Consider the following 27,181-nt stretch of genomic DNA (forward strand, 5'->3'; position numbering starts at 1 on the left):
ATCTCCCCATCCTCAGGACCACTGTCTGAGAAAACCTTGATTGTCACTAGTTGACAAAAGAAAGGAAATGGAAGCTCAGAGAAGTGAGACCATGGCCCGAAGGACAGAGCCTGGATGTGGAAGCAGATGTTTCTGATGGCTTCCTCCCACCGCCGGGACCCCTGAACAGTGAAGAGGGAGGTAGACGCCTGCACAGGTGGTCTCTGCTTGGAATGTGGACCCGTGAGACATGAGCAGCAACCCCAGAAGGAAGGTTTATGTTGTGGGTGCTCAATCCTTTGGGAAATTAATAGAAAGCTGAGGGGATGGAGGAGGGCAGGGGGGCTAGAGTCCTTCCTCCTTGTGGCCTGGCCACCTTGAGTCTGCCCCTGGGTGCCGTGCGGGGGCTGATGGGGGCAAACGGTTTCTTTTGGGATACAAGGAATCAGGTTTCATCACCCACACCGTCCTGAGTGCCTGCTCAGTGCCAGGTCCTGGGAAAAATGAAGACCTGAGAGAGGAAGGACAGGAGACCAAGTGGGGAGACGCAGGCCCTGCTGTGCAATGCCCACATGATGATACAGGGTTTATGATCTTAAGACAAGAAGCCAAACTGTTGCAGGAAGGAGGACCCCTACAAGGGCCCGAAACTGGACTCTTATCTAATACTCACAAATGAATTGTCCAAGGAGACACATGTGCTGACAAAGTAAGAGATTTTATTGGGAAAAGGAACCCAGGTGGAGAGCAGTACGATAAGGGAACCCAGGAGAACTGCTCTGCCACGTGGCTCACAGTCTCGGCTTTTATGGTGATGGGATTAGTTTCCAGGTGGTCTTGGCCAATCATTCTAATTCAGAGTCTTTCCTGGTGGCGCACGCATCACTCAGCCAAAATGGATGCTAGCGAGAGGGATTCTGGGAAGTGGATGGACACACGGCGTCGGCTTTAGACCTTTCCCGAGCTCTTCCAGTTGGTGGTGGCTTATTAGTTCCGTATTCCTTTAAGGATCTCCTCTCATGAAACAACTCATGCAAATGGTTACTATGGTGCCTGGCCAGAGTGGGCGGTTTCAATCAGTGTGCTTCCCCTAACAAAACTGTAGATACATAAGTATAACAAGAGGGGCATGAGATTAGATCTATATGTTTATAAAGGTAGAGATATTCCTAGAAATTTCTGGATTATTAAAATAACATTCCACTCTCCTCCCTTACATACCCATGTCAGAAGGTCTGGACTTGGCCCCACTCTGTCCACGGAGAGGCAACCCTGGGCAAGTTGCCTCCCCAGGAATTGTTTGTTCACATCTCTTACCCATTTGTGAAAAACGGCATTCAGTCTTTTCATGTGGATTTTAGGCTCTCTCTGTGTTGGGAATGTTCATCTTTGTCTACTATAAATATTGCAAACAGTGTCTTCCGGTCTCTCATTCTTTTCTGACTTGGTTTGTAGCATCCTTTTGAAGTATTTAATTTTCAAGAGGTCAAATAAATCAGACCTTCCTTATGACTCGGGCAATTGTGTCTTGATGAGAATGGTTGGTCCAACTCAAAATTATTTTTAACATTTTTTTCTAATATGTTTCTAGTTCTTTTTCTTCTCCATTTTCATTTAGATCCTTTGGAATTGATTGATTGATTGATTAGAATCTTTTTGTTTCTTCCTCTTTCTCTTTGTCCCCCCTTCCTTTTTTTCCTTCTCCTTCTCCTCATTCAAGCAGGACATGTTTAAGTGGTACTTTTCTCAGTCAAAGAGTAGCACACCCATTTCTGTGCTTTCAAAAGTGCCTCCATTGCAGTCAGGAAATGACTCTACGCTTTTTCCCCTCAAAGACCCAGGGAGCAGTTTGGGAGCAGAGAGCAAGAGGCTGCGGGAAGCTGGGCCCCACACCCAGACCAGACCTGAACTGGACATCCTGTGGGAGGGGAGGTGTAGGAATGTCCTGCTCAAGTCTTCAGGTCTCAGGACAGTATATCAGATTTTAGGTAAGCCTCATGTTTTTCCACAGTTCTCTCTTCCTCTTTCTCTTTTTATAAAAATATCAGGGCTGGAGTAAGGAGACATGAAAAAATGCGGGTGTTTCCTGCTCCCTGAGAGTACAGTGTTCATACAGAAACTTTCTTAAACTAAGATGGTGGAGAGCATAGAACATGTAGGTATCACATCCTCTTTTACTGGCAGAGGGTGATCTTCTGGTAAAGCGTGGGATGCCCATATATGGAAACTCTCAGAAATCTGATGGCACTCTCTATCAGAAAGAGCTTTTATGAAGACAGACAAGGAAAACAAATGCAATTACTCAACTGTAAGTAAAAGAGGTGTAGTACTATGTCTTTGAGAATCTAGTTGATTCATGCCCCAGTAACAGGTCCCACACCTCATGTTTTAGCCAGGCTGTGCCCAGGAGGGTGGAGGGAGCCCCAGAAGCCCTGGAGCAGGAGGAGCAGCAGAGAAAAGACAGAGCCCCCGCCCGGTGCTGGGAGCTGCAGAAACTCCACACAAACAGACCCACGGGCAGGAAAGTGCAAGATTCCAAGGGAGACTGGAAAGGAATTAGAGGAAAACAGCAGGCGGAGGAAGCTTTTGAGATGGGCCTCCAGGAACAAGTAACATTTCACCTGGTGAGGCAGGTAGGGAAACGCCTTGGAGGGGCATCCTGAGCAAAGGCCTGGAGGCTGGGAGGGAATCAGAGTCCCCCCAGCTGGGAGTCCTCCAAGCCCCTGGTCCGGCCCTGTGGAGTCAGTAGGGTGTGGAAGACAGGAGTAGGATCATCGGGAGGGCCTGGTGATGGGCTAAGGACTTTGAATTTGAAACTGCCTTTACCCCTCCTGTCTCTGCCCATAGAGTATGAGCTGTACCACGTGGAGGAAGAGGTTTGGTAGAATCTCTGTGCCCACGTGGAGGGAAGGTCTCTGTGTCTGGCCATGCAGTTGGGCAGGGACAGGCTTCTCTAGGGTCCTCCCCTCTCCCACTGGCAGCCTTTCCAGGAAGTGACCAAACAGAGGCTAACAGAGGAGGACACCCAGATATTAATCCAGCAGAAGGGAGATCCATCCAGCATCCACACCCAGCTGAGGCCCCAGACAAGGGTCAGGACCAGGACAAGAATGGCAGGGAAGGATGGAAGGATGAGGTGGAGGGTCCAAATGCATTTTCAAGTGTTTGGCATCATCCAGGATCAGCCCTTTCTGCCCACACCCTCCTCCTGTCTCTGCCTTGGCTCTTGGTCCTTGTGTTTCCCAATTTCAATTGGCTGCCCTGGCTGCTGGGGTCCTACAGCTTCGAGGCAGAGAAGGAGGCAGGGGATCAGCCAGCTCTCCTCTCCCACATGCCTGGAGACGGGCCTGTCTGTGTAAATTCTCTCCCATCTGTCACCAGGCATACTCCCTAGTAATCAAGCTGATGGTTACTATTCTTGAGGGGAACCCTGGGCATTGCAGAGGGAAGGTGATAGAAAGATTCTAGGATCAGGGCTCAGGTTAGGGGGTTTGGGGGATAGTCTAAGGAAGTTGGGCACCCTAGACTGGGTGCTGTACAGAATGGCAGCAGCGGTTTTACCAGTGATTGTCTCAGTAACTCTATCTACTGAGAGGGGAGACCAGAGCAAGGAAAAAGTTGCAATTGGTAAAAAAAAAAAAAAAAAAAAAAAAACAGTCATAATTTTCAGCCAAGGGAGGGAGTGTGAAGATTCTGGGTTCCTGTCACCGCCATCCTTGCTTTCTATGTATTATTATTATCAGAAAAGTGAGAAGAAGCCTGGTATGGGATCTTGAGCTCAGAGAAGGGGTGGATCCAGTTCTCCAGGAAGAAGGTTTCTGACCTTGGGCAAATCACAGAACATCTAGGCTTCAACTTCCTTAGCTGTAAACGGGGATACAGTAGTACACACCTCCTGGTTATCAGAACAATATGGATTATAATTTATAAAGTCTTAGAGTAACTACCAGTGCAGAGCAAACTCAGAAATACAAGCCACTCTCACGAGTAGCTGTTACTGTAACTATAAGGACCTTTACTACCACTTCAGTCAGGTCTCAGCAAGAATACTTAAATAAGTACTCTTTTGCCTTCTTAAAGTACTGCCTAAGTGTAATTAACATGCTTTCTTTCTCATCTCCCAACACAAGATAGTCATAACCGGAACCAAAAGAAGTTCTCTCTATATAAAGATCTGCTATTTAAAAAAATAACAGAGAACTGGCAAGACAGAGGATGGACACCATCACATATGATATGTGTGAATGTAAATTTGTAAAGTTTCTTTGCATAACAAAGTAGCCTAAGTATGACAAAATGTTAGGTGTTGATACCCTTGGATCCAGTCATTCTACTTCTAGAAATAGCTTAATGAAAGAATCTTAAAATAGAGGCAAAGTTTTATGCAAGAAGAGTGTTCTTTGCACTACTATTTACATAAAGAATTAAAAACAGCCTGAAGTCCAACAATCAGGAGTGGACAGCAAAGATGACACCATTCGGGTCCTCAGCTGACCAGGGCAGGGCTGCAGGGATTGGAGAGGGGCTGGTGGGACTCCAGAAAAAAGGTTTGTGGGATAAAGGCTATTGCAGAAGCGAGGAAGATGTGGGCCGTGGGAGCTACAGCACCGGGGACTTTATCAAGGCAGAGACTCGAGCACAGGGTGCATGACATCATTTTGCAATAAACAGAGTCATTTTCCAATTAACATACATTCACAAAGAGACATTTTGTACATTAAAGCAAGTAGAGCATAGTCATCACAAACCTGGAATTTGGATCAGAAAGACTTGGGTTCAAGGCCGGGCTCCAGCAGAAATGGGAAAACTTGGACTGACTTAAGTTTACGTTTCAGGAACCTGCACATCATAGACAGTGGGTCAATATCACCTATAACCAATTAGTAACACAAGCAGTCCAAACCTCATGTAATTTCCGAAGGATTCCCTTCCTACCTGTTCTTCTATCTCTGGTTTTATTGCTCCTATAACTTCGCAGATGGCTGTCCCCTGTCTGATTGTCCTCTCTTGTACCCCAACAGGAGAGCAGAACTCTGACTGGGGAGGACGGTGGGAGGACGAGTAACTTTCCTTAACACATGATCTGCAGAGCCCAGGGGACAGAGAACCACGCTGGGTTAAGGCCCAGGTGGCACTGGTGTCTGTCCCAGGGGAACCCACCCGAGGCCTTAACCCTCGCTGCTCCCTCAGCCACTGCTTACTCGTGATTGAGCCCACGTTCTGTTTTCTCTCCCCAAGGAGAGGTCACACCTCCTTCCAGCCTGACAGGAACAAGGAGCTGAAGGGAGATCTCTGAGACCCCGCTGCTGCCACCATGAGCTCAGAAAACCTGGGAGACCGCTCAGGTAGGCAGCTGCCTCTTTTCTGGCCAGTTCCTACATGTGACCCAGAATTGAGGGTGGTTCCTCCAGGCAGAGTTAACCTACAGAGGAATCAAGAACCAAGAAGAGGATGGATAGGCATCCTGGAGCCCCTCAGGGGGGCCACGTGGAGTACCCCCAACGGGAGTGTGTCCACAGAGCCTCTTTCCCAGCCCTCTCCTTGTGGAGCCACTTGCTAGGTGCTCACTTCCTCTCCCACTGCCCTCTAGCAAGTGACTCAGAAGTGAGGCCAGGATAACCTATGGGGAGGGGGACAGCAGAGAGAGTCTGCAAAGCCATATGGGGCAGCAAGAGGAGGTCCCCCAGCATCCCTGGAACTCCTCCTGCCCTCTCCCTTGGCCTGAGCCGCCTCCTGCTTTCAGACCCTGGGGCATCACCACAAACACCATTCCTTCAGCTCTCACCCTGCCGCTTCCCCAGCCGCTCTGCAAGAGTCAGCGGACAGTGAACTGAACCCCAGTCTCCCTTTGCCACCTCCCACCTGGAGGGGAAGGGTGATGGGGTTGTTCACAGGGTCACACCTGGCTCCACCCCTCCTCGAGCTGGTTGATCCCCTCCCCTGCCCATTCTGAGTGTCTCTGATTAGGATCCTCTCACATAGTAGTTACTCAACGGTAGATGGTCCTAAACCCTTTTTAAATCAGGTAACACATAAGTTCCATGTGAACAATGCTGTGCTTCTACTTCTGCACATGCTGCAGTGTGCTGCTGTGGTCTGCGCTTAGTTGCTCAATCATTGTCGACTCTTGGCGACCCCCATGGACTGCAGCCCACCAGGCCCCTCTGTCCATGGGATTCTCCTGGGAAGAATATTGGAGTGGGTTGCCATGCTCTCCTCCAGCTGCAGCGTACTCACTACCAAAATTTAGTTGGAAAAATCCCTGTGTGGCGGAATGAAGAATCACAGGAGTTTAAATTAAGGAGGATTCAAAGTCATGTCCAAGAAGTGTCTGACACTTGACCTTGGGTTCCACCTCTGAGCTTTCTGCTCACTGGCCTCGGGTTGTCCCTTCTCCTGTCTGAGTCTCACTTTCTTCTTCTGTGAAATAAGAATAATGCCTCCGTGTGTTCATGTACCAGGAAACACATCTTACCTCGTGTCCAGCCCCTCCCATATATATATCCTAATTGCCTGTGTCTTACCTGCAGTTCCGTAACCTCTAGATCCCTGAAATCACACAGGGATCTTGGTCACTCATTTGAGCAGTGATCTTGCCCTGTACTGATCTGAGGTTAATTATTTTCACTACATTCTCTATCCCATTTAATGTGAATATTCTTTTGTTTCACTGATAAAACATGGAAGCATTCATTTACTGGGTGCTCCAGTCTCTGCTAGAAGTAGTAACTCACAAAACACACGTGCCCTGTACTCTTTCTCTCTGTGTGAGTGCATGTGCTCATTTGTTCAGTCGTGTTCAATTCTTTGCAACCTCATGGACTGTAGCCCACCAGGCTCCTCTGTCCTTGAGATTTTCCAGGCAAGAATACTGGGAGTGGGTTGCCATCTCCTATTCCAGGTGATCTTCCCAACCCAGGGATCGAACCCATGACTCCTGTGTCGCCTGCATTGGCAGGCGAATTCTTTACCACTGTACCACCTTGGAAACCCTTGTTCTCTTTCTAAAAATTAAAATTGTAGATTCCTGAAGACATCTAAATCCCAGGATTAGATAATGACTCTGGAGGGTTGGAAGTCCAAGATCATCAAGGTAGAGGTGGTTTCTGGTGAGGCCTCTCCGCCTGCTTGCATCCTAGCTGCCCTCTAACTATGTCTTCACATGGCCACTCCTCCGGAGGAGGGGGCAGGAAGAGAGAGAATCTGGTGTCTTCTTTTCTAATAAAGACACAATCTTATTGGATTAGGGCCTCACATGACTTCATTTTACCTCAATTGCCTCTTTAAAGGCCCAGTCTTCAAATACAGCCACTGGGGGTTAAAGCTTCAGCATGTGAACTGGAGGGTGAGGGTGGGAAAAGCAGTTCCGTCCATAACCCCCGGCGGCTCTACCAACAGTGCCCAGGTGATCACTACTCAGGAAGATGAATTTTAACAATTTATACTAAAGAGCATTTTTAAAAATTTTGATCTAGAATTTGTTGCAGTTATCATATTATGATAAAAAAGCAGATCATTCTTAAGGCATAAACTTTCTTAATTTAAATAAAAATATATGATCCCTGTCACACATAGATACAATTCTGAAAGATTACTTCCATGAGCTGTGAGCAAATCTGGTATCCTTGGCCTCAAAGAAGACTTCAATCTGGAGCCAGAGACAAGGCTGGATCACTCAGAGCTATTTTTGTAGTAGAGTTTTATTAAAGTGTAAATGGGGTAGAGAAAGCTTCTAACATAGACTTCAGAAGGGGACAGAAAGAGTGCCCCCTTGCTAGTTTTTAGCAAGGCATTATATACCTGATAGCAAGCTGCTAATCAGATAAAAGAATGCCTCAGACAGAGAGTGTTGTACCAGGCTCATCTCCCACAACATGCATTTTGAGATAGAATGGCACAAGGGGACTCACCTCTGGCCATAAAACAATTGACATGAATCTTGAAGAAAGGCAGATTTCCAAGCAAATGAATAGTTTCATTAACACAGCTTAAGAACAACATTTCCATGAGAAATACACATTGGTTAGCTCAAGGTTTGAGAAAAAGTTAAGTTCAGGGGGCACCAGGTGTCGTCATGGCAACACAGGATTACAAGGAGCATTTTAATCTCATGTAGATAAGGGGGAAAAAATGTCTGCCACTAGCAGTTTATTTGCTTCTGCCACTTGGGGACCCCTGTCCTTCCTCCCTGACTGTAATCCTTTATTTCTCCCCTTTTCATTTAGGAGAATATGGCAACTAGGGAAAAGGGCTGGCAATTCTGTTCAGACTGCTTCGAGCTGGCCAGGGACACAGACCCTAAATTGTTGAGGCAGCATGTTCTGCTTACCCGCATATGGACGATCTTTGATCCAGGAGGCCCCAAGTAATAGTTGGAGAAGGCTGTGGCACTTGGAGGAGCTTGAACAACCATTTGTAACTTAAAAGCCTTCACGCAGCTAGTTGAACAAGTTGAACCAATCAATGCATATATATTTGGAAACCATGCACCTGATGTGCTAAGTCACTTCATCATGTGCGACTCTTTGCAGCCCTGTGTACTGTATGTAGCCCGCCAGGCCCCTCTGTCCATGGGATTCTCCAGGCATGAATACTGTAGTGGGTTGCCATGCCCTTCTCCAGGGGATCTTCCTGACCCAGGGATCAAACCCACATCTCCTGCACTGGCAGGCAGATTCTGTACCACCAGCGCCTCCTGGGAAGCCCAACTCTGCACCTGGTATCATATTATCCCAGAGATAAGGCTCATGTCCTCAGAGAGCACATGGATCATTGGTAGTCAATGATTAACCCAGCGAAAAGCATAAAATACTGGGAAATATTGGGAAATTAACAGATTTCTCTGGACATGGTTTATCTTGCCCTTCTGAGAGACCTGTAGATCTAGATGAGATTAGTTTAGAAAGGGGTCTCATTGAGTTCAGAGAATCGTCAGAGTCCAGTACAGTTCTGGGCTAATCAGAGACTCAAGAACCTTTGTAAAGAGAACTAGGCTTGGGAATTAAGCAGTCCTATTTTGAATTAGCATGTTTTAGTCAAAGGTATGGAATTAATGATAAGCATCTGTTAGGGATTTCTATAATGTCCTCCAATGCCAAGTGACCACTAACATCCTATTTCCCACTATTCCTTGATGAGAGGTAGAAGGCATAAAGAATATTCCCAGCTGTAAAATAAACTGCACTCCAATGCCTATGAATCCTAAGATAAATATTTTTTTAAATAGTAGAAACTCACTGAATCAAACGATTGCTAAGCAGAGCAAATGCAGTGTACATAAAACTAAGGTAGGAAACCTTTTAATTACACAGGAAATCAATGGAAGGATGAATGATTTAAGAGAAGAATCATTTTTCCTGTGGCCCCACTGCTGTGAATGATATCTTCATGAGCCTGGGCCACCTTCTGTAGTGAATACTGGGGACATATTACTGGTCTCAACTAACCAATTCATTCCGGCTTGAAGAGCTGCTGCAAACTGCTGGAATTCCTCCTTGGAGGATGAAGCGAGAGCTACTCCTCTTATGCTATATTCCTTTGTCACGGATCCTGTGGGTTTATTTCAATAGGACCTCTGTGGCCAACAAGTATTACTCGTCCTCCATGTGACAAAAAATTTAAATCTTCACTAAGTTTGACATTAGCAAACATTTCAATAATCATATCAACTCTTTTTTCACCAACAGATTTCTTAGTTTTATCAATATTATTAGCTTCTTTTTGATTAAACACTTCGTGGGCTTCATTTTGCAAAGCAATCTTTTGTCCTTCCTCAGTAGTAGCTGTGCCCAAAATCTTTAAGCCAGAAGCTCTAACCATTTGGCATGCTGCTCTTCCAGCTCCTCCACCTGCCCCAGAACACTTTCTCCAGCTTTCACACGGACACTGGGGAGCAGACTTGATAAGCATTAAAACATGAGATGCTGATGGCAGCTTCTTGTTTAAAGTCCAGTTTTTTGGGGAAGTGTGTAAACAATGTGATGGGCTTCCAGAGCAAACTCGGTGTAGCCCCCCGAGACCGTCCTGGTAGTGAATATCACCTTTCTTGAAAGCAGATACAGTCTCTCCAGCAGCTTCTACTATCCCAGCCACATCTCAGCTAGGAGTATAAGGTAGAAGTGGTTTTATACTGTGAGTGCCAGAGCAGATGTATGTGTCCACTGGGTTTACACCACATGCTTGGACTTTGTTGGAACCTGGTGGTCTTTCAGAATTGGTACAGCAACATCCAACTGGAGTATCCACACTTTGGGTCCACCAAATTAAAAAACTCAAATAGTTCTCTTCAACTTCTGTCGCCATGGTGATCTAGATACCTGTTCTAGAGTGGATTGTCAAAATCTGTGAGCCCTCCCCCAGGTTACACAGGGTTAAAAAAAAAAAATCTACCCAGTACCATTTATGATCCACCACAAAATCTGCACTTTCCCAGTGACTCAGACAGTAAAGAATCTGCCAGCAATGTGGGAGATCTGGATTTTATCCCTAGGTTGGGAAAATCCCCTGGAGGAGGGAATGGCTGCTCATTCTGATATTCTTGCTTGAAGAACCCCATGAACAGAGGAGCCTGGTGGGCTACAGCCCATGGGGTCACAAAGAGTCAAATAGGACTGAGCAACTAACACTTTCCCTTTTTCTCTTCACAAATTCTTCTAACCTCATTCTCTTTCCTTTCATCTAGATATTGAGATCTTTTTTGAGGATGTTGCTGAGTGTCTCTGGGACATACTGAGCAGAGAGGAACTGCTTCTCCTGCTGACTGAATTCCTGAAGAAAATTGAGGCTAATGCTGGTTTGTCCAGGTAACCTGTACAGGTGTATTGGTGTGTCAGGAAGGTCACCCATACCCCGCAGCACCAGACTAGATTTTTGCTAGCAGGCACACCTCCTCCAAGCAGGACCCTATGGTGGGGGTTGAGGATGTTCCTTCTCAATATCTCATGAGGAATGTTTCCTCCATGTCATTTGCTGGCAGTGAACAACCTCAGGTTGAGAAAAGATGAAACCTGCAAGGAAGGGGCAGGTTATGTGACCTTGGACAAATCACTGAGCTATTCTCTGCCTTAGCTTCATCATCTGTTCAGTTTTATTGTGAGGATACTGAGATCATGCATGCAACAATCTTCCCGTAATGACTGATACAGAGTAGGTTCTCAATCAATATTAACATTTAAAAAGCTTGTTGGGAAGAATTTTCTTTCTGGTGATGAGAACCAAGCAGAATTTCCTTTGGGGCAAGTCAGAAAATCCTGAAGCCTTCATTTGTATTACTCGGGCTTCTACCTAGATAAAGCCTTTCTAGTCCCCATCTTAGGAACTGTACCAACCCTGCAGGATCCTGCTGGCCCATAAAGCAGAGAGGCTGGAGAGGAACTGGGTGGAGCTGATGGGATCCTGGATCTAGCCCTGCCCAGCTCCTGGGTTCTGGGCTTAATGTGTCAGAGTTTCAGATTTGCATGTGTCCAGTGGGAATAGTAATTCAATCTGATAGACTATGGTGATGGTCTCAGAGTGAACTACAGGGTCAGAGGTGGGGAACCAAGTGCAATCATCTCATCCAAAAGCCCAGGGAGGCCTGGACCAGGGTCAGACCCCAGGTCAGGGTGGAGCAGAAGGTCCAGGTTGGAGGACTAGTAGGCAGGCTTGGGCAGCAGGACCAGGACTAGAGTGAGGAGAGTGGGCCCTGAGGACACAGAACTGAAGGGGCTGTGACCCTGGCAGAGGTCCCATGAGTGGGAGGGGGGACATTTCTTCCCTCCCTGACGGGATCCCCTCATGCTGGGCTAGAGGGCCCTGGGTGACCGTGTCTGTACACCTTGCCTGGGACCTGGGTTCTCACTGCATCTGGGACACTCTTCTAATTTACGTGGAGCCACACTGACAGTGGAAGGCCTTGTGGCTCAGTGAGCCCTCCAGGGTCACAGTGAGTGGCTGCAATTGTGTGTCATTTGGGGAATTCTGAGGAGCCTCGCGCATCCCCACCGAAGAGGAAAACACTTCCTCCACCAGCTGTGCAAGTGCTGGTCTCTTCCAGCTCAGCCATTCAGATGGGTGTTTGTTTCCTCAAGTCTCTTGAACCTTTAGAGGATCCACAAAGTTCCACATGACCTTGGGGAGCAGGATCATGAAGCTGTCACAAACTAACGTGTGACACCCGAGAGGTCAGGGGTGCTAAGTGCTGGGTCAGGAGTCAGTGAGGTGGGCTGGAGAGTCCAAGAGGAACCAGCAACACATCTCCTGATCTCCAGGCAGCTGGGGAAGTGGATGGACTTAGGGACCTGCTTCTGGGAAGGCCAAGGACACAAACCTTAGAAGACAGCAGATAGCAGACTAAAGGACTGTTAAGGTGCCTTCTAGTTCTGACTTTGGTTTTTTTTTTCTTTCTACAAATTCTAAGTCACAGAGACAGCCAATCTGCAAAGGATGAGGGCACATGCTCAGGACTATGCTTTCATTTGAACAAATGGCAAATTTAGGGGATCCCCCAAACCACCCTCAGGTTTGAGAATTCCCTATAGTAGCAGACAGGACTCACTGAGAGCCATCCTGATCCCAGTGTATTACTGGAAGCCTGTGGGTTTCCATCAGTCACAGGGCAGAGTCTGGGCGGATTTCATACCTGAAGCTTCGATTGTCCCCATGATGCGTTACTGTTCTGAAACTTGGTGTGTGGCAGGGCACACGGAACACTGCCTGCCAGGGACACTCACCCATTAAAAAAAAATTATCCTGACTTGTGGTCTCCAGCCCCTCCCTGAGGTCAGATTAATGTCCTAGAGTCCAGCTCCTCCAGAGGCCCCATCACATGTCTCCTTGTCAGACTGAACAGTGGCCAAAAGGCCCAGGCAGACAAGGACACTCGTATCAGCCAGAATATTCTAGGGGCTTAGGGACCACTTCCTAGTAGCCAAGGGCAAAGATCAGGTTGACCCCTCACTACACACCGAGGCCCTTGAATGCAGGCTTTCTGCTCTAATCCCACTTCTCTTTGTTTCTCTGTGGAGTTCCCACTCACCAACTCTTTCGAAGTGCTGGTGTTGCCCTGCCTCCGAGACATCTCTACCAAATGCGGTTTTGTTTTTTTTTTTTTTTTGGCTGAGCCGCATGGCTTGTGGGATCCTTGGCCCCTGACCAGGGACTGAGTCATGCCCGAGGCAGTGGGAGTGCAGAGTCATAACCTCTGGACCACCAGGGAATTCCATCCAATATCTCTCTTAGTTATGAGTATCCTAAGGTGACTTTTTTTTTATCTGTTAGAGGATTGAAGAAGTATATGGAGCATCTACAAGGTATAAAACCTGTGTATAGGGTGATGGTGGCCTCATAGAATGAGTTTGGAAGTTTACCATCCTCTGGAGGAGGGAGGAGGGTTCAGGATGGGGAACACATGTAAACCTGTGGCGGATTCATTTTGATATTTGGCAAATCTAATACAGTTATGTAAAGTTTAAAAATAAAATAAAATTAAAAAAAAATAAATAAATAAATAAAAGTCAATTAAATTAAAACATAAAAAAAAAAAAACCTGTGTATAATGTTGAAAGAGGAAATTTTACTTTTGTAAATTTCTTTTCTAATTGATTTATAGTACTATCTGTGTATTTATGCAGAATAGACATTTTTGAACCTATTTTACAGACAAGCGAACTGCCTTTCTAACCACTTGACCTTCATTGTTACAGGGAAGACATGAATGCACTATATGAATATCTGAATGAACTGAAAAGAGACTTGGCTGGGAAGGAGCAAGAAACGCTTCCAAAAGAGCAGCTGGATAGGAAGAGGTTTCTGAAGAAGTTTCCTCGGGTGACACAGCAGCTGGTGGAGCTCAAAAGCAAGCTCCAGGAGCTTGCAGACAATGTCGAAAAAGTCCACAGGGACTGTACCATCTCCAATGTGGTGACCCACAGCACTGGCACTTTATCTGGCGCCCTGACCATCCTTGGCCTGGTTCTGGCACCCGTGACAGCGGGGGCCAGTGTGGCACTCTCAGCCACTGGGATAGGGCTGGGAGCAGCGGCTGCTGTGACCGCTGTGTCCACCAGCATCGTGGAACATGTAAGTAGGTCATCAGCAGAAAACAAAGCCAGTCAATTGATGTCAATTGGCATCAAGAAATGGAAGGTGCTCCTAGAGGTACTCAAGAGTAACCCCCAAATTGTTGACACAACAGAGAAATTGGCAAAAGCCAAGAAACACCTTGAAATAAATATACATGCCATGGAGACAGGTGAAGCCAACCCTGACTCTGCAGTCAATTCAAACATCTACCTGAGCCCTGGGAGAATAGCAGCCCCAGCCATCCAGCAGGTAGAGGCAGGTTTCAAAGGCACAGCTGTGGCAGTTACCAAAGGAGCCCGAATCGCGGGGGCGGCCACTGCAGGGCTCTTCCTCCTGATGGATGTGGGCTTCCTGGTGAAGGAGTCAATGCACCTGCACGATGGTGCAAAGGCAGCATCAGCTGAAAACCTGCGGCAGCGGGCCAGGGAGCTGGAGAAGAAGCTGGAGGAGCTCACCCGGATCTATGAGAGTCTGCAGGGGGACCCAACTCCACCACCCCCAGAGCAGTGAGGGTCCAGGGACACATACAGGGTCAAGGTGCAAAGGCCCATTGTGAGGGAAAAAAGGAGACTGAGACAAAATTCTTGGAGCTGAGGGTTAGGAAACTGGTGTTTCTGCAGCTGAGCACAGGAGGGGAGGGGTGAATGCAGGTGATAGATGGGGGAGAGAGGAGGAGCCTGGATTAAGGGAGGAAGGGGGACTAGAGAATGGGTGGGGGCCGAGGGAGAAACCTCGTATTTTTTTCACCCTATGAACTTTCTATTTGTATTGAGGAATAGTCGATTAACAGTGCTGTGATAGTTTCAGGTGAACAGTGAAGGGACTCAGCCATACACATACATGTATCCATTCTCCCCCTAACTCCCTTCCCATCAGAAACCACTTACTTTGAACTAAAGACGACACTGGGTGCAGAATACAGGGAGAGGCAGGGAAACTAGCAACGAGACACAGAAAGACAAAAGGGCTGAAAATGGGGGATAGTCAGAGAGGCAGGATCACTGGGATCCAGGGGAAGTAGCAGGGGCTGCTCTATCGCCCTTCCCGGGGTCTGTTGCCCCAGCAAGAAGAGTCTCCCCCTGGTGGTGGCCTCTAGCCCGACTTCTCCAACAACTCATCTTTGATCCCAGCATTTTATCTTAATTAGGCTGTGACTTCTTTTGTCTGCTTGTTTCTTTAATTGAAGTATAGTTGATTCACAATATTCTGTTAGTTCAGGTGAACATCGAAGTGATTCAATTATACATAATCTATGTATATATCTGTATTCTTTTAAATTTTTTTCATTACAGATTATGATAAGATACTGACTATTATTCCCTGTGTTATACATAAAGTCCTTGTTTTTTAAATCTATTTTATGTATGGTAGTGTGCATCTGTTAATCCCACACTCCTAGTTTACCCCTGTCTCTCTTTAGTAACAACAAGTTATGTTTTCTATGACTATGAGTCTGTTTTGGTTTGTTCATAAGTTCATTTGGACTCTTTTCTTTTGGCCATGCCAAGCAGTTTGTGGGATCTCAGATGCCCGATGTGGGATAAACGTGGCCATAGCAGCAAAACCACCAAATGCTAACCACTAGAGCACCAGGGAACCACATAGACTATTTCTTAGATTCTCCATATAAGTGATATTATGTATCTGTCTTTTCTGCCAGACTTACTTCACTTAGTATGATCGCCTCTAGATCCATATATGTTACTACAAAAGGCATTTTTACATTCTTTTTATGGCTGAGTCATATTCCATTGTTTGTATGTACCACATTGTCTTTATCCCTTCATCTGTTGATGGACATTTAGGTTGCTTGCATGTCTTGCCTATTGTAAATAGTGCTGCTATGAACATGGGGCGCATGTATCTTTTTGAACTGGAACTTTTTCTTTTCCAAATATATGCCCTGAAGTGGGGTCATTGGATCACATGATAGCTCTATTTTTAGTTTTTAAGGAACTTCTTTACTGTTTTCCATAATGGCCACACCAATTTATATTCCCAGCAACAGTGTAGGAGGCTTGCCTTTTCTCCACATCGTCTCCAATATTGATTGTCTGTCGATTTTTACTTGATGGCCCTTGTGATTGGTAGGGGGTGATCTCTTATTGTAGTTTTGATTAGCATACACAGAGGATGAGATGGCTGGATGGCATCACTGACTCAATGGAGATGAGTTTGAGTGGACTCGGGAGTTGGTGATGGACAGGGAGGCCTGGTGTGCTGTGGTCCATGGGATCGTGAAGAGTCAGACACGACTGAGCGCCTGAACTGAACTGAATGAATAATTAGCAGTGTTCAGCCTCTTTGCATGTGCTGGCTAGCCAGCTGTGTATCTTCCCTGAAGGATGGTCTGTGTGGAACTTCAGGCAGCGGCTTCTTGACGACAGTGGTGGTGGTGGTGGCGGCAGCGGTGACGACGACTCAGGGGACGGAGCATCTGACACGTATCCAGGCGCCCTTTGAGTTCAGGCTGCACCGAGACCAGCGACGTTCCCGTGAAATTCCCAGTGTTGTGTAGGAACAGAGATTGATTTGGGAAAAAGAGAAAGAAAGATGAAGCAGAAGGCATCAACAGGTCAAGGAACTATGCGGTGTGTCAAGGAGATCAACCAGCCTGGGGTCAACAGACAAGGCCTCTCTGACCCTCAGTTTCCTCCTCAGTTGGGGATGAAGCAGAACAAGATATTCTAGGACCATCTGCCTCTTTCCACATTGTGTTCTACAGACTTTAGTTCAATAAATATGAACTGATTGACTGAGGCTTCCTTTCACTTATTGATGAGCTCAGCTGGGCTCCGAATGCCTGACCTCCTTCCCTATGAGCCCGTCTCCCAGGGTCTCAAGAAGCATGTCCTCCATGGCTCCTCCTGCCTACCCACTGGGCTCCCATAAAGTTGTTTCCCTCAGACCCTGGAGCCCCGCGGGCCCCATGGGACACCAGAGGGAGCCCATGTCGTCTGACTTGGGCTGAGCACGGGGATGTTCCTCCTCCAGCCCCAGGGACAAGGATGGACATGGGGCACCCGAGGGTGATTGAGAGCAGAGGGCTTGTGTGCAGGTGTGAGGAGGGGGGTCAGCCATAAACAGAGGGGCAGAGAGAGAGCACATGCCTCACCCAGGCTGCCTTCACGTTTCACCAGGACTTCTGTAGGAACCTCCAGAACGGTCTTCCTGTGTTTACCTTGGGGCACTGCCCTGCCTCACCTATCTATTCCCCACATGGGGCTAGAATGACTCTTAAGAATATTGATCTTAGCTCTACCTGTTTCCCCTCCTCCACAGCTGCCTATGACTCTGAGCACAGATGCTCAAAGCCTCCCTACAGCCTAGCCTGCTGGAGCCTGTGGTCCCCCCTAGGGCAGAGCTGGATGCCAGGCTCACTCCACCCCCAGGAGCAGGACTGAATGGCTTGGGGAAATGGGCAGGAAGCAGGGAAAGTCCATCCAAGGCCATGTTCTGACCTGGCCACCCATCTGGGATTGCACCTGCCTGGACCTTCTGAGGAGCCTTCATGGGATGCCTCAGGCTCCTCCTCTCCAGGGAGGAGAGGGGAGCATGGGTGTGGCTCTCACCCCACGGGCCTGCTCCATGGGGCACAAACTCTCTGACTTTCCATGTGTGGAGCATGTGAGCACCTAACAGGCTACCACACCTGGAGCCCAGGGCAGGAAGCAGAGACCTGGAACCTGGATATGATCCCAGAACATCTCCGAAGTCCCTCCCCACGTGCTGCAGAGCCTTCTCCACACTTTTGTTCATACCTCCCTCAGAAGACTTTCCTCACTGCCTCGGACTCCCTCTCAGCCTGTGTTTTTCTGAGGCTTCAACCAGTCCTCTCATTCCTTCTTGAAGATGTCAGCAGTCATGGCCATCACCTGCCTGACCTTCAGAAATGTGAGTTCATTCCTTCAGCAGTTCTTCATCAGTTCCTGGAGAATTCCCATCCTACACAGACTTCTCTGAGCAGGCTTTCAGGCACTGGGTACAGAACCATTCTGTGTCCACCCCCATCTCCCCCCGAACCCTTAGAGCTGGACTCTATTGAGCTCAATGTGCGGCTGATGCCACTCCACGGTGACCCATGTCAGGTGAGATCCTTGTAGTTCTGAGCAACAGAAACTGCATCTGGCTAAGTGAGCACAGAAGAGCGTGCACTGAGAGGGAAGAAGTCCAGGTCAGAGCATAGAGAGAAGTCCCAAATGTGCACAGCTCAGGGCGGACAGGAAGCAGGACATGTCCCGCTCCAGGATCCCACAGTCTGTCCCCTGAGGTCCTGTAAGCAGGGGGCTTAGGTCCAAACACCTGGAATCTCAGTGTCAATTCCCAAGAGACAGAGTAACTTGGGCCTGGGGACAGTATCCTTGGACTAATAGTTCAGGCTGAAGGATGGGGAAGATGAATGGTTAACAGGGACCTGAACCCTGGGGGAAAGTCTCAGGTAGAGAGGCTCCAGATTGAGTGCTTCCTGGATGCACACGTGCCCTCTTCCCAGACCAACAGACATGACTCTCCTCACGCTGTTCTGGGTCCAATCACCCCACACACGACAGTAAGTGCACCGCTCACTTCCCCAGCTGGAGACAAACATGAATCCCCTCCACCTGCTGCATCTTGCAGTGATGTCAAGGGTGAAGGGCCCCAGCGCGATGCCAGAGCATCTCCTGGTCCTTCGGGCTCCTTTCTCAGTCTTCTGCATGTATATCATATATGTGCGGGCAACAGGGAGGTGCAGTGAGACCCCGACCCCCAGGAACATTGCTCTCCTGATACCAGTCTTCACTGGGATCCCACTCCCTGTTCCTCTCTCCTGCGGGAAATTCTCCCCTGTGCAGCCCGGGCTGGGCCATCGCTGTGTCAGCACTGTCACCTGGGTCCTAATCAGGACCTCACTGCACCTCTGAGAGCAGGTGCTTGTCACCCCAATGGAGAGCAGGAGGAAGCAGGTCCCAGGGACCAGGAGAGTGGCTGAGGCCCCTACCTGGGGAGGGCCATCCTGGGTGGGCCTTCTTGGTGTGTTGAGCCTTCTCCCTGATCCATGTTGAGCTGATTGGTTGGGAGAACGCAGGGTGTTCTGTTCCAGGAGGAAGTGAAGCAAGCATGTGGTATTTCTGTAACACAGCTCATCCTGAGTCCAGCGCAGAATACCCATCCCCCTAGGAGCCCAGAGCATGCAGCTGTCTGTCCCCACCTGCTGTCCTGTCCCCCGTGGGGAGAGGTGGGCAGGGATGTGTGCGGCACACATGTGTCCGCCACCCAGGACTTGAGTGCCTCTGGGCAGAGCCTCTGTGGACAATTTCATGTTTCTCTCATGCCTTGGGGCCGGGCATCTTTAAGATCCTGCTCCCATCTCTCAAAAATGCCTGGAAGGTCATATTAAGTTGTTCTTTTTCAAAGGGTGCTGTCCTGGACCTCATACCGGTGATGACCGCTGAGTCTGGGCAGAGCCCTCCCTCCAAAGATAGGGACATTGTTTTTGAAAGACAGCAGACGTGTTATGCCCAACCATTCTTTAACCTGATAATTAAAGAAGCTGTATATTTCATTATGAAAACACTACAACTAACGGTTCAGATTCAGAAAATAGGGTAAAACATAGAGAAGTGAAATAATTCCCCCAGTAAGATTATTGGCCAACTCCCTACAGTGCAGCTATGTTTTTAGAAGCAAACCTCAAAAATCTTGTCATTTCTTCTGTACATACTTCAGTTCATCCCTATATTTTAAAAAGGTCTTTGCCTGGTGGCCAGACCCTGAAGAATCTGCCCGCAATGCGGGAGACCCGAGTTCATATCCCTGGGTCGGGAAGACTTCCTGGAGAAGCGAATGGCAACCCACTCCAGGATTCTTGCCTGGAGAATTTCATGGACAGAGGAGTCTGGCGAGCTATAGTCCATGGCTCCACAAAGACTTGAACACAACTGAATAACTAACACTTCGAAAATGTCTAAGTTTGCTCTGCCCATATTGTTGGAATTTAGGCTCTTGCAACTTCCTTCCTTTAAATAACACTGCAGTGAACATATTTGTGTATGAAGTTTCCCCCTCATCTTTGAGGCTGTTTTTCTGGGGGTAGGCCCTGCAGATGACATTGTTGGGATAAAGGGAATGAGTGCTTAAAGGCTCCCTGTGTCTGACCCATCCCCCAACGCCGCCCCTGGCCCCGGGTGTCTCTGCAGGCTGACTTCGCCATCGAGGTGTGGTCAAGGCTACCTATGAGCGCATGTTCACACCACCTGGCGCACAGCCTCCAGTGGCTGGATCCCAGGGTGTGGACCTAACTGAACAGGGGTGTCCTCAGTCTCGGAGAAGGCAATGGCACCTCACTCGAGTACTCTTGCCTGGAAAATCCCACGGACAGAGGAGCCTGGTGGGCTGCAGTCCATGGGGTCGCTAGGAGTCGGACACGACTGAGCGACTTCACTTTCACTTTTCACTTTCATGCATTGGAGAAGGAAATGGCAACCCACTCCAGTGTTCTTGCCTGGAGAATACCAAGGATGACGGAGCCTGGTGGGCTGCCGTCTATGGGGTCGCACAGAGTCCGACACGACTGAAGTGACTTAGCAGCAGCAGCAGTCCTCAGTCTGTGGAGGTCCTGGCTTAGACGAAAGCTGGTTCTTCTCAGCAAATTGTGTTGCTTGCACAGAGTGTCTAACAATTGGTTTCACTCGGATACTGGGTTACACCCAGTCTGGGCCCAGCCTCCTCGTCAATGACAGTTGTTGATGAGAGACTTGCCCTGTCACAGCGCTGCTCCCAAGCCTCTTGTGGCCCTTGCACGCCATCCTGCACCTGGCCCCACTTTCTTGGCTTCCCCTGCTTCACTCCTTAGGTTCCTAAGTATGTCAAAGCCTCTCTTGACTTTAAACTACCTGTTTGAAGAAACACTCTTTCTCTAATTACCTAGGGTAATGTACCAGAGCCCCGATATCCACTGCCACCTTTGTTAGAAATGCATGGGGACAGAGATGCCAGCAGGTAAAATCCCTTCAGGGCCCAGGTTCTGTGTTTCTCTGCAAGTCTGACTCCTTACCTGTCCCATGCTGGCCCCCACGTGCCCCCTTCCTGGCATCCCTCCACCCCGCGTTCCCTGCACCAGGAGAAGTCTGTGCGCAGAGCATTAAGACCAATCCAGGGCCTTGGTCTTTCTCTAGGACTCCGTGGTGGATGGGGCGGCATGTGGTCAGCGGCCAGCTCTCCTCTTCTACATCAAGGTCCTGGAGATCGAGAGCAATGTGTACCACATGGGCCAGAGCAAGGTTTTCTTTGGGATACTGTGCTAGCCCACCTGGAGGAGGAGCGGGACCTGAAGATCACTGACGTCATCATCGGCTTCCAGGCCTGATGCAGGGGCTACCTGGCCGGGAAGTGAGTCCTGGGACGCCCACCACCAGCTCAGGGCCCCCAGCTGTCCTGTGTGGAGGCACTGAGGAAGCAGGGCCTGGCCGCCCTCACCCAGGCAGGTGTCCCCCAGGGAGGCCCACTTGGCTTTCCCGCCCCCTGCTTCCTGGATTTCTGCCTGAGGTTTAAAGTGAGCAGGTGGGAGGGGTGACTGTGCTCCGATTTTCCCTGCAGAAAAACACCTGCCTCCCACTGTTCTTCCCGTGTCCCTTCTGTAGGTGTGACATCTAGATCTGGCTGTCCCCAGAGGATCCCAAACTCTGGGGAAGAGGCATTCTTGAACTCCAGCAGCTCTCGTGGGGTCAGAGGCAGACTTGTGCAGGTCAGTGGGCAGGGCAGCTGCCCGTTTGCCCCTTGACTCCTCTGTGTCTGGGCTCTGGGGCTTGTGTCCTGGCCTGAGCCCTGAGCTCTGGGAACAGGGTGTCAAATGAATGTTTGCAGGATGCGAGCTGCTGACATTCTCCCACCAAACACAAGTCCCTGAGTTGCTGGAACAAAGTGCCCACGTCTCCCCTCCTCTCAGCTCCCTTATCTGCAAAACACATCAGATACATAACAGTTGGCTTTAAGAACAAACTATGGTTGGCTATCCTCATGGAATAATCTCCTGTCCCTCCCTCAAAACCCGAGGGGTGGGGACCATAATGGCCCAGGGACATTTCCAGGGGTGAAGCAGCCCTGAGGGAAGGGCAGGCGGGCCTCCATGGGGCATCCAGGTCCATTGCAGTCACTTCTGCTTGAGGCAAACCGAGAAGTTCACCAACAGTCCAGCTACAGGACTCTCAGACTGTGGGAACTTGACCTGCATTTCTTCATCTGTGAAACGGAGCCAGCACTCCTAGAGCTGAGTGAGATTCAACAGGAAAGGCCTGGACGGTGCGAGCACAGTCCCTGCCACACGCTCAGCCCCGTCCACAGAGGCTTTTTGCTCAGGAACCAAACGAAGACAAGGCTAGCTCTCCATTGCAGACCTCTCTGAGTCGCCAGGACACTGGTTTTCTGATAAAAGTTCTCCATTTGGAGAGAAAAAAATCTGTTGTCAGGTGGAGATAAGCCGAGATAGAAAAAGGCAGCATGCTCTCAGCCCTTCCCACGAACTTCTGCATCCACCTTATGGCAGTGACCACCAAGGCTGGGCCTCCTCATGTGGACTCAATGCACTAGTTCCGTCCCTGCCAGCAGGGCTAAGTCTAGAGGGATCTGATCAAAAGGGATGGGGGGAAGCGCATGGACAGAGTGTCTGAGGGGTGGCCTTAGGGCCCTCTTCTAGGTGCCATGGGAGGAAAACAGGAAACAGTGGACTCTAAGGCGAGGTCACGGAGGGCTTCTCAGTGGAGGTGGTGCCAGATTTGGGCTTTGCAGAAAGCATTTCTCCCAGTTGGATGCAGCAGGTTTCCCTGGCAGAAGAACCTAGAAGTGTGCGTGATTCCTAGAAGCCACCTGGACCTGGCCCTCAGCAGCAGAGTGTGAGCAGTATGCACTGAGCAGCTGAGCTGTCCCAGGACTGTACCTCATGCTGGTGGCATGAAGGTGAACAAGGCAGGCAGGCTGGTGAGTGTGGGGTTGGAGGGGTGAGAAGATGGAATCGGGGGGTGGGGAGTGATTTGCCAAGGGACTCACGGTGTATTGGTGGCAGGTCTTCCTTCATGGAGCCTGAGACGGAGTGGACTGTGTCAAGAAGGATGTGGAATGTCAGGACTGGGCTTCTTTCTCTAAGGAGGTGGAAATAGTCCCAGGGCGGGGCCTGGTGGGCAGGGTGTTTGTTTGACTTGAACCACTCAGAAGTGAGGGTTTTGCTTTCACTTTTGCTTCCCAGAGTATATGTAGGCACAGAGGGTGTGTGTGGTCATTGCAGAGATGCACAGCTGGCGGCTGCATCTGCACAGCTGAGAACGTCTGGATCTTGTTCACACTCAGCCAGAGGAAAACCCCTGGGTAAGCAGAGGGGAGGGACCCTGCCCATCTCCCCATCCTCAGGATGAATGTCTGAGAAACGATGATGTCACTAGTTGACAGAAGAAGGGAACTGGAAGCGCAGAGAGAGGTGAGGTCATGGCCAAGGCAGCAGGTTAAGCAGGGGCAGAGCCTGGATGTGGAGGCAGGTGTGTCTGAGGGCTTCCTCCCAGCCGAGGGCCCCTAAACAGAGCAGAGGGAGGGCCACAGCTGCTCAGGTGGGCTCAGCTCAGGGTGTGGACTCCTGAGACATGAGCGGCGACCCCCGAAGGAAGGTGGGTGTTGGGTGTGCTTAGTACTTTGGGAAATTGGAGGAAGCAGAGAGGCTAGAGGAGGACAGGGGAGTCAGAGCCTCCCCTCCTATGGCCTGGCCACCTTAAAGCTGTCCCCAGGGTGCTAGGCTGGGGCTGATGGGGGAAAGGGGATTTTTTTCAGTTACAAGGAATCAAGGTTTGTTGAAAAACCTTGCCTCTGAGAGCCAGGCCCTGGGGGACATTGCGGCCTGGAAATAGACAGGAAACCAAGTGGGGAGTCGAAGGGCGATGGCTTCCTGTGTTTGCCAGGACCTCTGCTCAGGATGTGAGTGATGGGAGGTCCTGTGTGGGGAAGGTGGCGCCGCTGGAAGAAGTGAGAAGGGCTCACTGCACAAGGTCCACATACATCCCGGTGTTGCAATGTTAAGATAAAAGGCCGAACTCTACAGACATCAGTATAACAGGAGGGGCATGAGCTTAGATCTATGTTTTTTACCGGCAGAGACAACCCTAGAAACGTTGGGGAATTAAAACCACATTCCCACCCTGCCCTTGTACCCATGTCCAAAGTCCTGGTCTTGGCCTCCTCTCTGCCCACAGAGAGCTATGTGACCCTGGGCAAGCTACCTCCTATGGAATTGTTTGTTCTATTCTCTTACTAAGTTTTTTAAAGCTGATTTCCATTTTCTCTGTGGGTGCAGATGTTTTTTCTGACCTGGTTTATGGGATCCTTGGCAATTTTAATTTCCAAGAGTTCAGTAGGTCAGAATTTCCATTATATCTTGTGGCATGTGTGTATTTAGAAAGGCTTTCTCAAATCAATGTTATTTTTAATGCTTCCTTCAGTCCCTTCAGTTTTTTCTCTCTGGTGCACGTTGGATCCTTTTGAAAGATTGATTGATTAGTCCATTCTCTTCCTCTTTCTCCCCTTCTCCCCTCGCTCCCTTTCTAATTTTAACAGGGGAACTGGGGTTGTGCTGTGTCACCGAGAAGCTGCTTGTTTCATGTCCCCATAAGGGGTCCCACCCCTCATATTGTGGCCAGGCTGTGCCCAGGAGGGAGGAGGGTGTCCAGAGGCCCTGGACAAGAGGAGCAGCAGAGAAGACACAGGGCCCCTGATGATGTGGGAGGGTTCTCAGACCTGGAGAAACTGAGCAAAAAGGGACCACGACCAGGAAAGTGCCGCCTCCAAGAGGAGCTGGAGAGCAACTGGGGAAAGGTGGCAGAGGGAGGCTTGGAGCTGGGCCGCCAGGGACAAGTACCCCGTCATGCGGTGAGGCCAGTGGGGAAGCACATGTCGTGGGGTGGGGAAGCACATGTCGTGGGGAAGGGCAGCCTGTGCCAAGTGAGGTGTCAGTCTCGTGCAGCAGGCCCTGTGGAGACAGAGAGTGTGAGGAAGACAGGAGCTGGGGCAGTCGGGAGGGTCCGGGTGCTCAGCCAGGGACTTTCTTAACGCCCGTTTCCCTTCCCAGGGAAGGTGACTGCAGGCACATGAGGGAGATGGTTGGGGAGAATCTGTCTGCCCACGAGGAGGGAAGGGATGCATGACTGGCCATGCAGCTGGGCAGGGTCCTCCCCTCTCCACCAACAGCCTTTCCAGAAAGGGACCAATCAGAGGCTCACAGAGGAGGAAGCCCTGGATAGGAATCCAGCAGAGGAAGCACTATCAGCATTCACACCCATCTGAGGCCCCAGACAAGGGTCAGGACCAGGCCAAGAATGGGAGGGAAGGATGGAAGGATGAGGTCGAGGGTTCAGATGCATTTACAAAGTTTTGGCATCACCCAGGATCCAGCCCTTTCTGCCCAAGCCCTCCTCTTCTCTCTGCCTTGGCTCTTGGTCCTCGTGTTTCATGATGTCATTTGGCTTTCTGGCTCCTGGGTCATGCAGCTTCCAGGCAGAGAGGGTGGCACGGGACCAGCCAGCTCTCTTCTCCCACCTGCTTCAAGGTAGACCTGCCTGTGCGAATTCTCTCCCATCCACATAATCAGTGCCTCCAGCCTCCACCACCAGGCACACTCCCTAGTGAACAAGTTACTCTTCCTGACGGACAACCCCAGGCATCACAGAGAGAAGATGATAGAAAGATTCTAGGATGGGAGCTCAGGTGAGGGGATTTGGGGGAGGCTGTAAGGAAATGGGGGCTTCCCTGATAGATCAGTTGGCAAAGAATCTGCCTGCAATGCAGGAGACCCCAGTTTGATTCCTGGGTTGGAAAGATCCCCTGGAGAAGGGAAAGGCTACCCACTGCAATACTCTGGCCTAGAGAATGCCATGGATTCTATAGTCCATGGGGTTTCAGAGTGTTGGACATGACTGAGAGACTTTCTCTCACTCACTAAGGAAATGGGTCCACTCTAGATTAGGTGACACAGAAAATGAGGGACACTTCTATCAGTGGGGGTCTCGGTAACTCATCTTTGGAGAGGGGAGACCAGAGTGAGCATAAAGGTGTGACTGGTAAAGAAGGAGAAGTCATGCTTTTCAGCCAAGGGAGGGAGTGTGGTGTTGGTGGGGGCGCAGTGATGGGTGTTTGCTGTCTCGTTTGCTCCTGCTCTCAGGGTGACCCTGTGTGAGGCTGGAGTTCTGTGAAGCCTTTACATCCAGCGGGAGAAGAGCATCACCCTGTTGTGATACCAGGCCAGCCTTGGGATATCATGGGTATTCTTTCCTTCTCAGTCCTTTATAATGGTCACATAAATAGACAGAAGGGAATATATCCATCAATTTTAAGACTCCTCTTATTATTCAATTCAATTAACAGTGAAATATTTCCCACTACACTTACTCCTTTTTGCAGCATAGCTACCTTTTGTAAGCTTTATGTCTCCCTTCTTAGCCACACTTGATATAAACTCTTCTCATTGAATTGTTATGAACTCATGGCCTTTCTCAGACTCTACTTGGCCCAATGAAACATAATCATAGTATTCACTTTCCATCGTCAGCAGCATTATTATATGTGAGTTACATTAAAGTTGCTCAGTCGGGTCCAACTCTTTGTGATCCCATGGCCTGTCAGAGGAGCCTGACTCCTCTGTCCATGGAATTCTCTAGACCGGAATACTGGAGTGGGTAGCCATTCCTTCTCCAGGGGATCTTCCCAGGGCTCGAACCCAGGTCTCTCACATTGCAAGCAGATTCTTTACCATCTGAGCCACCAGGGAAGCTCATTTTATGTGGGTGCCGCTTCTAAATGCTGCTCTGAACATTTCCGAGAGAATCTTTGCCTTTGGGGGTGTATAGTTGCCAACCTGTGGATATAGATGCCGACCTGTGGAACTGACCTCCCCTTCAAGGAGTCTCGCTTCCTTTGAGTGGACAGAAGCCCATGGGTGCACGTGTTTGTGGGCAAGGTGCTGCTAGATGATGGATCTGTTTAAGGCCACAGGGCACTGTGATTGTCCTGGTTTACGTGTATGGTCATCCCTCCTTTTCCTGAGAGCTTGGCTTCATCATCACACACATGTCTGCCAAACTGACAGTTGTCACATCGGGTGTCGGCTTACTTCTTATTGTCTCTTAATCCAATT

The 27,181-nt window shown here is 49.3% G+C and overlaps 2 protein-coding genes and 1 pseudogene across 13 annotated transcripts in view; 2 read left to right on the plus strand and 1 right to left on the minus strand.

The window, feature by feature from the left end:
* The window catches only part of LOC102407347 (apolipoprotein L3-like), a 34,477-nt gene extending 17,682 nt beyond the window's left edge, over positions 1 to 16,795 (plus strand). For 2 of the 6 annotated variants that reach the window (XM_044937652.2, XM_044937653.2), the window contains 4 exons: positions 1,815 to 1,967; positions 5,218 to 5,324; positions 10,661 to 10,781; positions 13,662 to 16,795. In XM_044937652.2, the coding sequence (XP_044793587.1) occupies positions 5,294 to 5,324; positions 10,661 to 10,781; positions 13,662 to 14,550 (1,041 nt within the window). In that variant the 5' untranslated portion in view covers positions 1,815 to 1,967; positions 5,218 to 5,293 and the 3' untranslated portion in view covers positions 14,551 to 16,795. Of the gene's footprint in view, positions 1 to 50; positions 254 to 1,814; positions 1,968 to 5,217; positions 5,325 to 8,204; positions 8,395 to 10,660; positions 10,782 to 13,661 lie in introns of those variants that run through there. The other 4 variants (XM_044937656.2, XM_044937655.2, XM_044937654.2 and 1 more) reach the window with 3 other exon arrangements.
* The window catches only part of LOC123332141 (apolipoprotein L3), a 262,937-nt gene that overhangs the window by 224,436 nt on the left and 11,320 nt on the right, over positions 1 to 27,181 (plus strand). Inside the window, exons 1-2 of one of the 7 annotated variants that reach the window (XM_045165338.1) lie at positions 22,848 to 22,992; positions 23,258 to 23,376. The exons of 1 other annotated variant lie outside the window; for it this stretch is intronic. In XM_045165338.1, the coding sequence (XP_045021273.1) occupies positions 22,966 to 22,992; positions 23,258 to 23,376 (146 nt within the window). In that variant the 5' untranslated portion in view covers positions 22,848 to 22,965. Of the gene's footprint in view, positions 1 to 22,847; positions 22,993 to 23,239; positions 23,377 to 23,420; positions 26,310 to 27,181 lie in introns of those variants that run through there. 5 more of the 7 variants (XM_044937662.2, XM_044937659.2, XM_045165335.1 and 2 more) reach the window with 5 other exon arrangements.
* Positions 9,293 to 10,241, minus strand: LOC102409061 (annotated as a pseudogene).

This window comes from Bubalus bubalis, chromosome 4, assembly GCF_019923935.1.
Source record: "Bubalus bubalis isolate 160015118507 breed Murrah chromosome 4, NDDB_SH_1, whole genome shotgun sequence".
NCBI lineage: Eukaryota > Metazoa > Chordata > Mammalia > Artiodactyla > Bovidae > Bubalus > Bubalus bubalis.